General features: G+C 41.3%; 1 protein-coding gene across 10 annotated transcripts in view; it reads left to right on the top strand.

Annotated features, from left to right (window-relative positions):
* Nucleotides 1–16,448, top strand: part of NOD1 (nucleotide binding oligomerization domain containing 1) — an 84,113-nt gene that overhangs the window by 24,324 nt on the left and 43,341 nt on the right. For 9 of the 10 annotated variants that reach the window (XM_049893242.1, XM_049893238.1, XM_049893241.1 and 6 more), the window contains exons 2-4: nucleotides 7,853–7,943; nucleotides 10,957–11,263; nucleotides 13,681–13,855. In XM_049893242.1, the coding sequence (XP_049749199.1) occupies nucleotides 11,063–11,263; nucleotides 13,681–13,855 (376 nt within the window). In that variant the 5' untranslated portion in view covers nucleotides 7,853–7,943; nucleotides 10,957–11,062. Of the gene's footprint in view, nucleotides 1–6,564; nucleotides 6,715–7,852; nucleotides 7,944–10,956; nucleotides 11,264–13,680; nucleotides 13,856–16,448 lie in introns of all 10 variants that reach the window. The other variant, XM_049893234.1, reaches the window with a different exon arrangement.

Raw genomic sequence — 16,448 nt, 5'->3', positions numbered from 1 at the left:
ATTTTCATTATCATTCAGTTCAAACTGTTTTTTACTTTCCATTTTTTTTTTGGCCTATGGGTTTAGAAATTTTGTAGGTGACTTTTTATTGTTGATATCTAGTGTAATTCTACTATGAACAGAGAATAGACGATGAATGATTTCAGTCCTGTGAAATTTCTAAATAACTTGTTTTATGGCCTAATATGTGGTCAATTTTGACAAAATACACTTAAAGTGCTGTTCATCCTGTTGCTGTTGGGTGCAATATTCTATACATGTCAATTAAGACTAACTTGTTAATTATTTTGTTCAGATCCTCTATATTGTTACTGTTTAGTTTGGACAATTTATTCTGTCAGTCATACTGTGAAGGGTATTATTAAAATTTCCCACTATGATTGTGGATTGTCTATTTCACATTTTTTGTCAATTTTTCTTTATGTTTCAAGAAAATGTCGTATCCTTTCCAGGCTTCTTAAATTTTAGCCATTTTAATGGGTGTGTAGTGGTATCTCCTAGCGGCTTTAATTTTTACTTCTCTGATGACCAATGATGTTAAGCATCTTTTCATCTACTTACTGGTCATTGTATATTTTCCTTTATAAAGTGTGTGTTTAAATCTTTGCCCAGCTTTTCTCTTGCGTTTTCTTATTATTGAGTTGTGAGAGTTCTTTATGTATTCTGGATATAAGTCTTTTGTCAAATATAAGCATTGTGAATATTTCTCCTAGTCTTTGACTTCATAGTGTCTTTTGAAGAACAGAAAGTTTTGACTTTGATAAAATTCAATTTGTCAAAAAAAAAATTTTTTTTTTTCTTTTATAATTCCTGACTTTTGTGTCCTGTCTAAGAAACCTTTGCCAATTCTGGGGGTGTGGAGATTTTTGCCCATATTTTCTTCTAGAAGTTTTAGTTTTACATTTTGGTCTATGATCGATTTGAATTAATATTTGTATATGATGTGATGTAGCAGTAGAATAAAATTTTTTTTTCAAACAGATATCCAGTTTTTCCTGTACAATTTGTTAAGAAAACTTTCCTTCCTCCATTCAATTACATTGGTACTTTTTTTGAAAATCAACTGACTGTATATGTTTCATTCTATTTCTGGACTTTCTGTTCTGTTCCTTTGATCTATATGTCTGTCTTTAGGCCAATACCTCAAAGTCTTGATTACTGTACCTTTATAGTAGATTTTGTAATCAGGTAGTGTAAATCCTCAAACTTTGTTCTTTTTCAAAATTGTCTGGCTATTTCTAGGACCTTTGCATTTCATATAAATTTTAGAATTAGCTTGTCGATTTCTACCAAAAAGTGTGCTGAGGTTTTGTTTGGGATTGCATTCGATCTTCACATAAATTTGAGGAGAATAGATATCTTAACAATATTGAGTTTCAATCCATGAACTTAGTCTGTAGTTCTCCATTTATTTTGGTCTTCTTTGATTTCTCTCAGCAGCGTTTTGTAGTTTTCATTGTAAAGGTCATGTACATGTTTAATTATTTTTTCTGAAGTATTATATATTTTTTGTTGCTATTATAAATGATAGACCTTTTGTAATTTCATTTTTGAATTGTTTGTCTCTAGTACATAGAAATATAATTGATCTTATATCCATTAACCTTGACTAATTCACTTAGTTCTAGCAGGCTTTTTTTTTTGTAAGATTCATAAGGATTTTCTATTTAGACAATCATGTCTTCTGCAATAAGGCAGCTGTATCTCTTCCTTTCAGTCTTTATGCTTTTTACTTCTTTTTCTTGTCTTCTTGAACTGTCTTTAGTTTTGTAAAATATGTTTACTGGTATAGAATTCTAGGTTGGCAGTTATTTTTAATTTTTTTTTTTTCAGTATTTCAAAGGTGTTTTTCCAGTGTTTTCTGGCTTTAGTAATTTCTGTGGAGAAATTAAAGTCTTATTGTAGTTCCTTTAAAGGTTATATATTTTTTCATCTGGCTGCTTTGAGAATTTTCTTACTGTCTTTGGGTTTTTAGCCATTTTGCTATGATATTTCAGAATTTCATTTTGTTTTTATTTACCTTTCTGGAAGTTGTAGGATTTCTTGAGTCTGTGGGTTTATATCTTTCATCAGTTTTGAAAAATTCTTGGCCATTATCTTTGTGTGTATGTATGGTGAAAAATTTATATTTAGAACTAGCCAGCTGGACTCAGTTAAGATGATCCCAATTTGTTGACAACAACCAAAGCATCACAAGCAGGAGCAAGTAGAACATATGCCTTCTTCTCTCCATCAGGTCTGATCAAGGTGTTGACCTTTGCCATGTCAGTGTCATAGAACTTCTCCATAGCCTGTTTGATCTGGTGTTTGTTGGCCTTGACATCCACAGTGAACACAGAGTGTGCTATTATCTTCAGTCGTCTTCATGGCTGATTAAGTGGTCAGGGAGCTTGATGGCAGAGTGGTCAAGCTTGTTTCTCCTGGAGGGTGCTATTTCAAAAATATCTGGGCTAAAGCAAAGAAGTTTCCTGATTAAACTGAACGGTTCGAAGGCCAGTGTAGCAGGGGTAGGCATTTCGGGAACATGGTTTCAGGGGACATCTAGGTCAATTGGCGTAATAAAATCTATTAAGAAAGCATTCTGCATCCCACTTTGGAGAGTGGTGTCTGAGGTCTTAAATGCTAGCACGCGGCCATCGAAGATGCATCAATTGGTCTCAACCCACATGGAGCAAAGAAGAATGAAGAACACCAAAGATAAAAGGTAATTATGAGCCCAAGAGACAAAAAGGGCCATATAAACCAAAGACTACATCAGCCTGAGACCAGAAGAACTAGATGGTGCCCGGCTACAACCGATGACTGCCCTGACAGGGAACATAACAGAGAACCCCTGAGGAAGCAGGAAAGCTTGCAATGCAGACCCCAAATTCTCATAAAAAAGACCAGACTTAATGGTCTGACTGAGACTAGAAGCACCCCGGAGGTCATGGTCCCCAGACCTCCTGTTAGCCCAAGACAGGAACCGTTCCCAAAGCCAACTCTTCAGACAGGGATTGGACTGGACTATGGGATAGAAAATGATACTGGTGAGGAGTGAGCTTCTTGAATCAAGTAGACACACGAGACTATGTGGGCAGCTCCTGTTTGGATGGGAGATGAGAGGGCAGATGGGGTCAGAAGCTGGCCAAATGGACATGAAAATAGAGAGTGGAAAGAAGGAGTGTGCTGTCTCATTAGAGGGAGAGCAACTAGGAGTATATAGCAAGCAGTATATAAATTTTTATATGAGAGACTGACTTGATTTGTAAACTTTCACTTAAAGCACAATAAAAATTAAAATATATATACATGTATTTGGGCTCCCTTTGGAGCCATGGTGTCTTGGGTTGCTGGAAAGTGAGTGACATGTAGGTCTTTTTTTGTGGCTGTGGGCCTCTTTCAGAATTGCCTTCTTAGCCTTTAATGCCTTTGCTTTGGCTTCAGTTTTGGGAGAGGCAGGGACTTTCTTCTTTGCTTGCAGCACCAACTTCATAAAAAGGCAGTCATTATCTTTTTATATTTTGCTTTTGCCCACATCTTCTTCTCTTCGCCTTCTGGGTTGTGAATTACATGTATGTTAGATCTTTTCACTGTGCCCTGTGTGTCTCTTATGTTCTTTTCTATATTCTGTTCCTTTTCCTCTCTGTGCTTCAGCCCATATATTTTCACAGCCCTCTAATCTTCAGTTATTTTATGTACAACCTGCTGCTAAACCCATCTACTGAGTTCTTCATTTCAGTTATCAGATTTTTAGTTCTGGAATTTCATTAGATTTTTTAAAAATATATTTTCATTTTCTGGTGAAATTATGGAAACCCTGGTGGCATAGTGGTTAAGAGCTATGGCTGCTGACCAAAAGGTCTGCAGTTTGAATCCACCAGGTGCTCCTTGGAAACTCTGTGGGGCAGTTCTACTCTGTCCTATAGGGTCACTATGAGTCGGAATCGACTCGATGGCAGTAGGTGGTAGTAGTGGTGAAATTATCCTTTTCATCTATTTTTATTAAATATCTTAATTACAATTATTTTAGATACTCCTATGTGAATACTCCAGTAACTGTATCATCTATCTGTTGGTCTGTTTCTGTTGTCTGCTTTTACTCTTATTCGTACTTATTGGTAATTTTTGGTTAAATGCTAGACATTGTGTATGCAAAACTGTAGACTCTTGATGTTTTCTTCCCCTAAAGGGGCTCACTGTATCCTCTGATAGGAAGACTGAGTTGAGGTAAGCACCTTTATTCATTCAGGGACTGAGCATACTTAACATTGGGTGATAGTTTTTGTGAGGTTAGGTCTACCTTTGGTTTGCCCTACTGTTGGCTGTAGCTCTCCAGGAGCCCTTGCTGAGGGCTGAGGTTATTTAGTAGGGCCCCTTCCCCATTGGTCCTCAGTTTTTGCCTGTTAAATACTAGAGACTGTCAAAACCTGCTTTTTTTCTTAATTTCTTGCTGTAGGCAAATGCTTCAAGGGGAAAATCTCCAAGTATCAGGCGCAGTTCTTTAGGAATCCCTTTTCTCTGGGATCTTGATCTCTCAAATCCTGGCTGTCTTGGCATCCTCAAGTTTCAATTTTTGTCTCTCTAACCAAAACTTGTTGCCATCAAGTCGATTCCAACTTGTAGCAACCCTGTAGGATGGAGTAGAACCGCCCCATAGGGTTTCAAAGGAGCAGCTGGTAGATTCAAACTGCAGACCTTTTGGTTAGCAGCCAAGCTCTTAACCACTGTGCCACCAAGGCCCCTTTGCCTCTCTAGCTCTGTGAAATTTCTGAAAATTCAGTAGGCTTTTCTTCCTCTTAGCTGCAGCCTTCTGCCCAGTTTCTCATCCCCTAATTCTCCACCATGACTTGGCAAATGCCCAAAAGAGGAAAATTGGCTTGCAGAAAAGCAGCTTACTTCTATAGTTTCCTTCTTCCAGGATATTGGCCCCTCGAGCATCTTTCGTAATCCCTTTAAACTGGTGTGTGTTTGCCTGTGTATGCACACAGGCATTTAACTGGGCTTTTCTAGTTGTCCTCCTGGAAACCCTAGTGGCGTAGTGGTTAAGTGCTATGGCTGCTAACGAAAAGGTTGGCAGTTTGAATCCTCCAGGCTCTCCTTGGAAACTCTACGGGGCAGTTCTACTCTGTCCTATAGGGTCGCTGAGTCAGAATCAACTTGATGGCCGTGTGTTTGGTTTTTGGCTAGTCATCCTCTGTGGGAACCTTGGTTTACCACATACTGCTCTATCCTAGCTAGAAGCAGAAGTCCCTTTTTTTAAAAGCGAAAACTACCAACCTCAGATTGTTTTCAAAAGGGCAGATTTCTAGAACCAGAAGTTAGTAAATAGTAACTTTTCACTCACTATGGATACATATTGTCAAGTAGGTTTCCACCAATTTACATTCCTACCAGTGGTGTATGACAGTCTGTGTCTCACCATGTTAGCAGAGGTTTTGTATCTTAAAAAAAAAAAAAAACTTGGCAAATATGCAAAGGTGTAAAGTTGTATCTATAGTTGAAAGGAAACTTTATCTTGAATATAAACCAGGTCACATATATTCTTTCTGAGTTTGCAGAATTATCAGTGACCTCACATCTTCAACTGCTGTTTCACTGAGTTTCCAATGAAACGAATCCAAAAAGCCAATTCTGAGTCATTGTTGGCATCGGTATTTCAAGTGGAAAGGGTGGGACAGGAAATTAGATGTCTCACTGCCTGGCTTTGCGTGATTGAGCTATAGCTGCACTGTCCAATATGGTAGCCACTGACCATATGTCATTACTGAGTGCTTACAATGTGGCTGGTCCAAACTGAGATGTGCTGTGAATACAAAATACATAACATTTCACAGACTTAGTATGAAAAAAAAGTTAAATGTTTTGTGAATAATGTTTGTATTGATTACATACTGAAATAATTTTAATATATTAGATTAAATAAAATGTATTATTAAAATTAATTTCACCTGGTTGTTTTTACTTTTATTAATATGGCTACTAGATAAATTCAAATTACACTCATGGCTTGTGTGTTATTTCTGTTGAACAGCTCTGTTCTATTGTCTTACAGAATTATCCTCTCTCTACTTCTTTCTTCCTTTAATGTCTGTCCTCCTCCATTGTCTTCAGGGAAGCTTCCTGAATCTTAGAGGTTTTGTAGACTTTATATTTAGTCCAGAAGATCAAGTTGCGAGATGGGACCTGGGCGCAGATGTCCATAAGGAACCTCTGTGGAATTGACTCTCTGATTCTCTTACCTGGGAACTAAACCTCTCTGAGAGCAGATCTGAGGGCCAGGAAGGGGAGGTGTGTGTGTGTGTCTGTGTGTCTGTGTGTCTGTCTGTCTGTCTGTGTGTCTGTGTGTGTGTGTGTGTGTGTGCGCGCGCCCATCTAACTCCTTTAGCTCCCTTAGGGGCTCCCTCCTTGCCAGTAGGCTCTATTGCCCCCTGCCTTTGCCCTCAAGAGATGGTTTTAGGTAGTGATGCCTTGCCCACGCAGCTTTTTATCTTTTGGTTTCATCTTTTATTCTGATGTAGGTCTTGTTTTTGGGCCACCTCCATTGGCTTGATCTTTTTCTTTGGTTGTTTCCTCCAACTTCAGTCTTCATCGTTCCAAACCATTGGGAGAGGCCCACCCACTCCTAGAGCAGGCCCGGCTCCCAGAAGCCTCGCCCTGGCCCAACCTCGGTCCTCTGTTTGACTGGAAAGAAAGATCAGACTCTGTTCACCAGCAGGTCCCACCCTAATCAAGGTAAAGAGAATAAAGGTACCTTTCTCAGGACTAGAAGATGCCTGGTTCTCTTGGTGTTTCTGGTAACCAGTTGTCCATGAAGTCTGAATTTCTTTCCAGTGTCACATGGTACAGATCTGGTCTATCCTGGGATTCTTTTTACCAGGGCAGCCTTCAGCTTCCTCTGTTCCACTTCAGCCAGCTTGCCTTGTTAAGCTCCTGCCAAATCGAGCTAACTCTGCAAACCTGATTAAATCTCAAACCGAGGCTTTGGAATGACAAAATAGCAGCCTCTTGCAAGCTTGCTGACATGTAATTTATTTGTTTGTTCACGTAACTATAAATCAAGAGACTTTTCTTACCTTTCTGCCTTGGATGGAAAGAGGTGGAGGTGTTTGTGGTAGTTAATATGGGGAAAGTTGAGAACACATGCCACCGTTTATGTGGAAGTCCCAGGCTTGGAAGAGACAGAAGCAATGAGTAAAAGAGAACCCTCATTGGCAGATAGAGAATGATAAGGAGAGGAGGTATGAAGGAAGGAAGGTAATACCCTCCACAAGGCTTCCAAAGGATGCAGCCATGCCTCCTGCTTGTACCCAAGGTGTTCTTGGCTGGTGCAGTGACATGGCACCAAAAAACATTGAAGCATAGAGTGAGAAAGTGATTCTCTTTCCAATTCTTTCTCAGGCTTATGATTATCTCAAAGGGAAAGTCTCAGTTTTGTGCTGTACCTCTGAAATGATTCTAAGAGAAAAGAGGCTTCAGACCTGGAACTACCCAGCACTATCCAGCTGGAATATAGAAACACTGTTTTATTTCCAGTGCATTTATTTATGTGTTACTTTCTGTGTATTGCAAGTGATATTGTTTTCTGTTTACAGTGGTGATATACAATTTCCTTTAAAATTAATCTATTAGATTTTTAACATAAAGTGAATTTAAAGCAAAAAATAAATGAATTATAAGTGGGACTCAATTATGGTAAAAAAAAAAAAAAAGACTGTGGGGCCTGAATGACTGATGTTTAGTGAGAACTCAGAGATCCTCGAGTCCTGAATGTAAAAATTATCATGTTGCCAACTTCATGTATTCATTCATTTATTCAGCATTCAGTACAATAGAAATTTCAAAGAAACCTTTCTTTTCTTTGATTTTACAGATTCCAGAAATTTGGAGATCGAAGATTTAAGGGAAAGTGTTGTTTTAAAGTATCTGACATACTTCAAAGAACAATGCCAGAAACTTAAAAGGTATTGTTAACCACTAATTTAAATTTGATCTAATCAGCTAGTCTCCCTTGTTATTGTTAGGTGTCATTGAGTCAGTTCCAACTCATAATGACCCCAGGTACAACAGAATGAAACACTGCCTGGTCCTCTGCCATCCTGACAATTGGTGCTTTGCTTGAACCCATTGTTGCAGCCACTGTGTCAACCCATCTCATTGAGGGTTTTCCTCTTTTTCATTGACTTTCAGCTTTATCAAGCATGATGTCCTTCTCCAGGGACTATTCCCTCCTGATAACATGTCTAAAGTACTTGAGATGAAGTCTCACTATCTTGCTTCTAAGGACCATTCAGGCTCAACTTCTTCCAAAACAGATTTGTTTGCTCTTCTGGCAGTCCACGGTGTATTCAATATTCTTTGCCAACACCATAATTCAACGGCATCAAATCCTCTTTGGTCTTTCTTATTCATTGCCCAGTTTTCACATGCATATGATGTGATTGAAAATACATGGCTTGGGTCAGGCGTACCTTAGTCCTCAGAGTGACATCTTTGCTTTTTAACACTTTAAAGAGATGTGTTGCAGCAGATTTGTCCAATGCAATACGTTGTTTGGTTTCTCGACTGTGGCTTCCATGGGCGTTGATTATGGATCCAAGTAAAATGAAATCCTTGACAGCTTCAGTCTTTTCTCTGTTTATCATAATGTTTATTGGTCCAGTTGTGAGGATTTTTGTTTTCTTTATGTTGAGGTGTAATCCATACTGAAGGCTATGGTCTTTGATCTTCAAGTCATCTTCACCTTCAGTAAGCAAGCTTGTGTCATCTGCATATGGCAGGTTGTTAATGATTCTTCCTGCAATCCTGATGCACTGTTCTTCTTCATATAGTCCAGCTTCTCAGATTATTTGCTCAGCGTACAGATTGGATAAAACGTTCAAAGGATACAACCCCAACACACACTTTCCCTAATTCTAATCCAGGCAGCGTCCCCTTGTCTTGTTCGAACAACTGCCTCTTGGTCTGTGTACAGGTTCCACATGAGCACAATTAAGTGTTCTGGAATTCCCATTCTTCGCACCGTTATCCATAATTTGTTACGATCCACATAGTCGAATGCCATTGCACAGTCAATAAAACACAAGTAAACATCTTTCTGGTAGTCTCTGCTTTCAGCCAGGATCCATCTGACATCGGCAATGATATCCCTTGTCCATGTCATCTTCTGAATCAGGCTTGACATTCTGGCAGTTCCCTGTTGGGGTACTACTGCAACTGTTTTTGAATGATCTTCAGCAAAATTTTACTTGCATGTGATATTAATGATATTGTTCAATAATTTCTACATTCTATTAGATCACCTTCCTTTGGAATGAACACAAATATGAATCTCTTCCAGTCAGTTGGCCAGGCAGCTGTCGTCCAAATTTCTTGGCATAGACAAGTGAGCACTTCCAGCGTTGCATCTGTTTGTTGAAATATCTCCATCTGTATTCCCTCAATTCCTGGAGACTTGTTTTTCACCATTGCCTTCAGTGCAGCTTGGACTTCTTCCTTCAACACCATCTCTCTTGATTATATACTAACTCCTAAAATGCTCATTCTCTCTTGCTGTTTACAATTATACTGTCTCCTACTCAATCTCCTAGGTTATGAAAGGAAAGTTACTGTATGGGTCCAGCTGAGAATCGCTGTAAGGCTTGCAGTATCTTGGCAATGTGACAGGTTAAAAAAAAAAAAAAAAAGGAATAAAGTGTGTCAGAGAGAGAGCAGACTCTCTTGTGACTTGATGGAAAACTTTTTGACAAGCCTTGGGCTTATGGAATATACACTAATGACACTGACAATGTTTAGAGATTTATGAAAACTTTTTTTTGAGGTGAACAAAAAAGTCCAGAAAACTCTCTGGAACTGTGTGTTTTCCTGCATAGATGAAGGACTAAATGGCCAGGTCAAGGTCTTTCCACTTCCAAGATTATAGTCCACTCATACACACAATCACGATCAGAAGGGAAGCTGCTGAAGGATCTTTTGTGTTGCTGTGGTGATGACAAGAAAGTAAGCCAATGCAATTTTGGGGTAACTCAGATCAATCCAAGGTTTTTTTTAATACCCAGATAAAATAGCTTGGGCTCTTGTTCCTGCCCAGGTGGGAAGTTTAGCACAGGTATGGGATTTCCAGGGGGGCAGCTTCTCAGGTCATCCACCACTCTGGCTCCCAGGTCAGCTCTTCGTCTTGCCTCCTGCAACTTTGCCCTCTGTCTGTCCCACTTCACTCACATGAGACTCTTGCTTCTCCTTCATTCCCCAAGGTGGTTGTATGTAACAGCCTTTGCTGAGGGTATGAGGGTAGCGGGGGCTGTGGGAGGGCTACAGCACAACCCAGGCCAGGCAGTAATGACCAAGACATCCCTGTTCCAGCTCCTCCACTCTTCCTACCACAGGTGACTCACATCTGCTGTTTCTTCTCTGGCCACTTTCTGCTGAGACTCTCTCTCCCCAACAACCCCCTCCTCCACAGCTCCGCTGCTTCAAATTCTGGGCCTTCTCCTCTCTAGGGGGATGGAGAAACCTCAAATTGCGATTAACTTTATGTGTAAAACAATATAACTTTCCATCTCTATCCCATTTCAGGATCTAGGCACACTTTTGCCTTAAAAAAAAAAAAGATTTTGCTAAACAGAAGGGTTATCTGCCTCTGGTCACCTAGCCTAGTCGTGTAACCCACAAGAAGCATTTAAATTCCCAATTTTTCTTAAATACATCTCAGAGGAAATTCTCTTTTTTTGGAGAGCTTTTTTTTTTTAATCGTGGTGAATATGTAGGTAACAAAACATTTTCCACCTCAGCAGTTTTCACATTTGGAGTTTAGTGACATTAAGTATTTCATCCTGTTGTTCAACCTCGGATAATATTCTTGACCATGGCCCCCTCCTGCTCTAAGTGGAGAAACCCCAGGACTCTGAGGGAGGGGAGAGGGGAAGGGAATCCTTCCGAAGACCTTGGCTTTGATAGTGATTGCCTTTGTCTCCTCAGGGCCTGCACAGGGGGGCAGGAGCCCTGGGTCTTGATTGCCCTCTGCCAGGAAGACAGATGCAGCTAAAGATGAATGTGGGAAAAGTAGCCACATGCTGCTTTCACCATGGAGAAGCAGGCCCCCAGTGAGATGGGAATAATCCCGTCTGAGTCTCCCTCCTATATTAAATTGCTGATTGTCAACCGGGAGCTTCTGGTCACCCACATCCGCAACACTCAGTGCCTGCTGGACAACCTGCTGAAGAATGACTACTTCTCAGAGGAAGACTCAGAGATTGTGTGTGCCTGCCCCACCCAGCCTGACAAGGTGCCTGGGGGAGGGATTGGTGTTGACAGGATGTGGATCTTGGTAGCTGGAAGAGGGTTCTCCGTGTTAACCTGAGTGAAGAGCTTTGGGAGTGGTTTCAGTATATTGGGCAAAATTTTACTTTGGGGTCTTGATAGAAAATAATTGCATGGGTTACTGACTTATTACACAATTAAGTATTTCACTTCTGTCCTCTCCTGAAAAATAAAATTGGTGAGGCCAAAAAAGTCCTTCTTGATTAGCGGAATGGCAGAGCATGTTTGTAACGAGACTTGGCTGAGGCTCAGAAGGAACGAGAAGGTTCTCTGGGGGAAACCCAGTAGCACACTCAGGTGTTTTGGCCTCTTCCCTTGATTGCTTTTCTGTACTTTTAAAAAACCACAAATGCCATTTTGAATATAAAACTTATATGAGGGGGTTTGCTGTCCCCTTGCTGTGTGGCCTAGCACCCTACCTCATTATCCCTGAGGGGAGACTTTCCCCCCGTTCACACTACTCTCTAGACGGCTATAAAACCAGTTGCCATCCAACAGGACAGGAACCATCCCCGAAGACAACTCATCAGACATGAAAGGGACTGGACAGTGGGTAGGTGAGAGATGCTGATGAAGAGTGAGCTAATTATATCAAGTGGTCACTTGAGACTGTGTTGGCATCTCCTGTCTGGAGGGGGGATGGGAGGATAGAGAGAGTTGGAAGCTGGCAAAATTGTCACGAAAGGAGAGACTGGAAGGGCTGACTCATTAGGGGGAGAGCAAGTGGGAGTACGGAGTAAGATGTATATAAACTTACATGTGACAGTCTGACTTGATTTGTAAATGTTCACTTGAAGCTCAATAAAAGTTAATAAAAAAAAAAAAAAAAAACAAAAACCAGTTGCCATCCAGTCAATCCCATGTGTGTCAGGATAGAACTGTGCTTCATAGGATTTTCAATGGGTGTGATCTTTTGGAAGCAGATTGCCAGGCCTTTCTTCCAGGGTGCCTCTGGATAGACTTGAATCACCCACCTTTTGGTTAGCAGCGTAAAACGTTAATCATTTACACTGCCCAGGGACCCCCAGATGGCAGTAGTGTCAGGCGAAGAGGGAAAAGGAGACAGAGAATTCCATGGAATTCCGTGGACACTGGTTCTAGTTGTGAGTCTTACCTTTCTATTTTTAGGCTCACGGAAGCCTCTTTTTTTTTTTTTAATTCATTACGTTTTAGGTGAAAGTTTACGATCGAGTCAGTCTTTCATACAAAAAGTTATACACACCTTGCTGTGTACTGCTAGCTGCTCTTCTCTTAATGAGACAGCACATTACTCCTCTCCACCCTGTATTCCCCGCATCCATTCAACCAGCTCCTGTCCCCCTCTTCCTTCTCATCTCGCCACCAGGCAAGAGTTGCCCATATATTCTCAAGTGTCTACTTGACCCATGAAGCTCACTCCTCACCAGTATCTTTGTCTATCTTATAGTCCAGGCCAATCCCTATCTGTAGCGTTGGGTTCAGAAATGGTTCCAATCTTGGGCTATCAAAGAGTCTGGAGACCATGACCGTCAGGGTCCCTCTGGTCTCAGTCAGACCATTAAGTCTGGTCTTTTTACAAGAACTTGAGATCTGCATCCCACTGTTCTCCTTCTGTTGTGTTCCCTGTCAGGGCAGTGATCGGTTGTAGCCGGGCACCGTCTAGTTCTTCCGGTCTCAGGCTGATGGAGTCTCTGGTTTATGTGGCCTTTTCTGTCTCTTGGGCTCGTTTTTACCATATGTCTTTGGTGTTCTTCATTCTCCTTTGCTCTAGGTAGGTTAAGACCAATTTATGCATCTTAGATGGCTGCTTGCTAGCATTTAAGACCCCAGACGCCTCTCACCAAAGTGGGACGCAGAACATTTTCTTAATACATTTTGTTATGCCAATTGACCTAAATGTCCCCTGAAACCATAGTCCCCAGAACCCTGTCCCTGCTACCCTGGTCTTCGAAGCGTTTGGTTGTATTCAGGAAACTATTTTGCTTTTGGTTTAGTCCAGTTGTACTGACTATCCCTGTGTTGCGTGTTGACCTTCCCTTCACCTAAAAAAAATTTATGTCTACTATCTAGTTAGTGAATATCCCTCTCCCTCCCTCCCCACCCTCATAACCATCAAAGACTATTTTCTTCTGTGTTTAAACTTTATCTAGAGTCCTTATAACAGTGGTTTCATACAATATTTGTCCTTTTGCAATCTTCTGTTTACTTAGAGCTGTGTAGGTTTATTTCTGAGGTGGTTTGTTTCACAGATCCTAGGCCTCCACCAAGTAGACTCTCACACCTAGAGGATGCCTGAGCTAGGGGCTACAGTGAGTTCAGAGTCCTGCCATCTGCCTGCCTGAGGCCTTTCTCATAGGAGGTTGTCCCTATTGCCAGCTCATGTCTTCCTTTTGTCACCACCAGGTCCGCAAACTTCTGGACCTGGCACAGAGCAAGGGTGAGGAGGTGTGTGAGTTCCTCCTTTACGTGCTCCAGCAGCTTGCGGATGCCTATGTGGACCTCAGGCCTTGGCTGTTGGAGATTGGCTTCTCTCCTTCCCAGCTCATTCAGAGCAGAGTTGTGGTCAACACCGACCCAGGTATGGTCAGTTCCAGGGGACCGCAGACGCTGGTACAAGCCAGGCCCTGGGATTTGCAAAGCTAACGATGCTGTAGTGCAAGCCCAGTGGGGCACAAAGGCATGGTCCACCACTGCCGGCACCTACGTTCCACCTCAACCAAAACCAAACCTGTTGCTGTCAAGTCAATTCCAACTCACAGAGACTGTATAGGACAGAGTAGAACTGCCCCATAGGGTTTCCAAGGAGTGGCTGGTAGATTTGAACTGTGGACCTTCTGGTTAACAGCTAAGCCACCATGGCACATCAGAGAGGTGCTATTTTCATTTTATGAAAGGACAGCTGACCTGTGTCTCCCAAGTGTAGCCTGCACTTGAACTGACCACCTGTAGCCATCTGGTCCTGTAGAAATGTGGGTACGGCCTCAGTTCTGACCTCTTGTTTACCCCCATTCTGCAATTTGTAGAGGTTTTACTGGTTGCACAAATTCAAGGTTGAATTTGTTTTCTTTTGAAGATCTTTCTAAGCCAAATATTCTTCTATCCATTCTGGGTGCAAGTCCTTATTTCCAAAACAACACGGGACCCTACTGATTCGTTAACTGGTTAGGTCATCAAGAAGTTATGGTACAGCCACTGTGTACCAAATCCCTGCACACGGTACCAGGGATACAATGGTGAACAGACACTGACATGGTTCTCTTGCAGGAGGTCATGTTAATTAAGTAACCACACAAATGTTTAATTACAAATGGTGGTAAAGGGTAACAGCAGTTCAGGGACCTGTGAGAGCGTATAATCGATCTATAGTCTAGTATAGGGTATCTTCTTTCCACTCCTTTGCTCTCTCCACTTTGAGACAATCGTGGGCAACACAGCAATACCCAGGTCCCAAACTCTGATTTTTTTTTTTCAGTTGCATACTATTTAAGACACTATTTCATAATATTCTATATTTTAAAGTTTTTAAACTTTTTTTATGGTTGTTGAAAATATACACAGCAAAACTTATACACCAATTCAGCAATTTCTCCATGTACGATTCAGTGACATTGATTACATTCTTCATTCTCACCCTCCTTTTCTGACATAAACTCACTGCCCCCTAAAGTTTACCCTCAGTTTGGTCCCATGTAGATAGTTCTTTAGAAGAGCACAATGCAGAACAGGATTTCAAATTCTCAGGGAATCCAGGAGCCATGGAGGCTGGATGAACCCCAAAACTATTGCTCTGAGATAATCTTTAAACCTTAAATGAAAAATTATTCCCTGAAGTCTTCTTTGAACCAAACAGTAGTTTATCTGAATTAGTAAAGAATGTCTGCCAAACTCTGACTTTTAAAGAATCCAGTTGGACCTTGAAAACGAAAGCAAGAGACACGTCCAGAAAGTCATGGGTATGTTTCCGGGCAGCAAGGCCAACCAGCTGAGTATCAGGGCGAAGCTGGCTTCTGTGGCCTCACAGAGCCAGAAAGGCACCATGAGTGGTGAGATTCTTGTCAGCAGTAGTCAGCTTCCTCCTCTGACTTCTCCTTCCTGCCTCCCCTTGTTTCCTTGCCCCATGAAAAATGAAAATGGTCCCGTGGTGAGTAGTTCTTAGAAAAGACATCTCTGTTGGCTCCTTTAAATAACCAGCTCCTTTAATAGCTTTTAAAGTATAATTCATTTTCTGAGAAGGCTGATGTGACAGTTCACTTTCTGAGAAGGCTGATGTGAAAGATTACATAGTCTGCGATTCCAGTGCGTCCTTGTCCAGAAAAGGCACATTTATAGAGACAGAAAGCACAGCAGTAGTTGCCTAGGGCCAGGAGTGGGAGCAGGGATTGACTGCAAGTGGGCTCCAGGGGATTGTGGGCAGATGATGGAGATGTTCTAAGGTTGAATTGTGGTGATGTGATGTTTGCACAACTTTATAAATTTACTAAAAGTCATTGACTAGTATACAACATTTATAGTGGGTGAGTTTTATGGCATGTAAATTATGTCCCAATAAAGGTGTAAAAATATGTAACTCTATAATTTTTAAACAGACCACCAAATTGGACTAAGTTGATGCGAAAGGGTTATAGGTGAATTTCTGGAACTGTGCAGAAACCCGTTGCCATCGAGTTAATTCTGACTCATAACAACTCTGTAGGACAGAGTAGAACTGCCCCTTTGAGTTTCCAAGGAGCCCTGAGATTTGAACTACCGACCTTTTGGTTAGCAGCTGAGCTCTTAACTACTGTACCAGCAGGGTTCCACCGAAGTAGGGATATGTGTCCAATTTTTGTTAATTTAATTATAATTAAAATCCAAAACACTATCTTAGAGGAATTTATGGAACACCCTTTTACTTGGGTAAGATCCCCTCCCATTTGGTGTAAGCGTATTTTCATGGCTCAGGTCTGCTGAGAGCACAGTGCCCATGTAAACATGGTAGCATGCCCACTGCCCGGTGGGCAGGCCTGGGCTCACATTGTGGTGTTTGCCAAGGGTCAATGATCTTGAGGGCCTCTCTCTGGGAATCAGGGCTGGTGTGCTTTGTGATATTGGAGGGTCGTTGTCTTAGTCTTCTAGTGCTGCTATAAGAGAAATGCCATAAGTGGATGGCTTTAACAAAGAGCAATTAATTT

The sequence above is a fragment of the Elephas maximus genome, chromosome 8, assembly GCF_024166365.1.
Source record: "Elephas maximus indicus isolate mEleMax1 chromosome 8, mEleMax1 primary haplotype, whole genome shotgun sequence".
Lineage (NCBI taxonomy): Eukaryota > Metazoa > Chordata > Mammalia > Proboscidea > Elephantidae > Elephas > Elephas maximus.
This window is presented reverse-complemented; position numbering and strand designations above follow the sequence as displayed.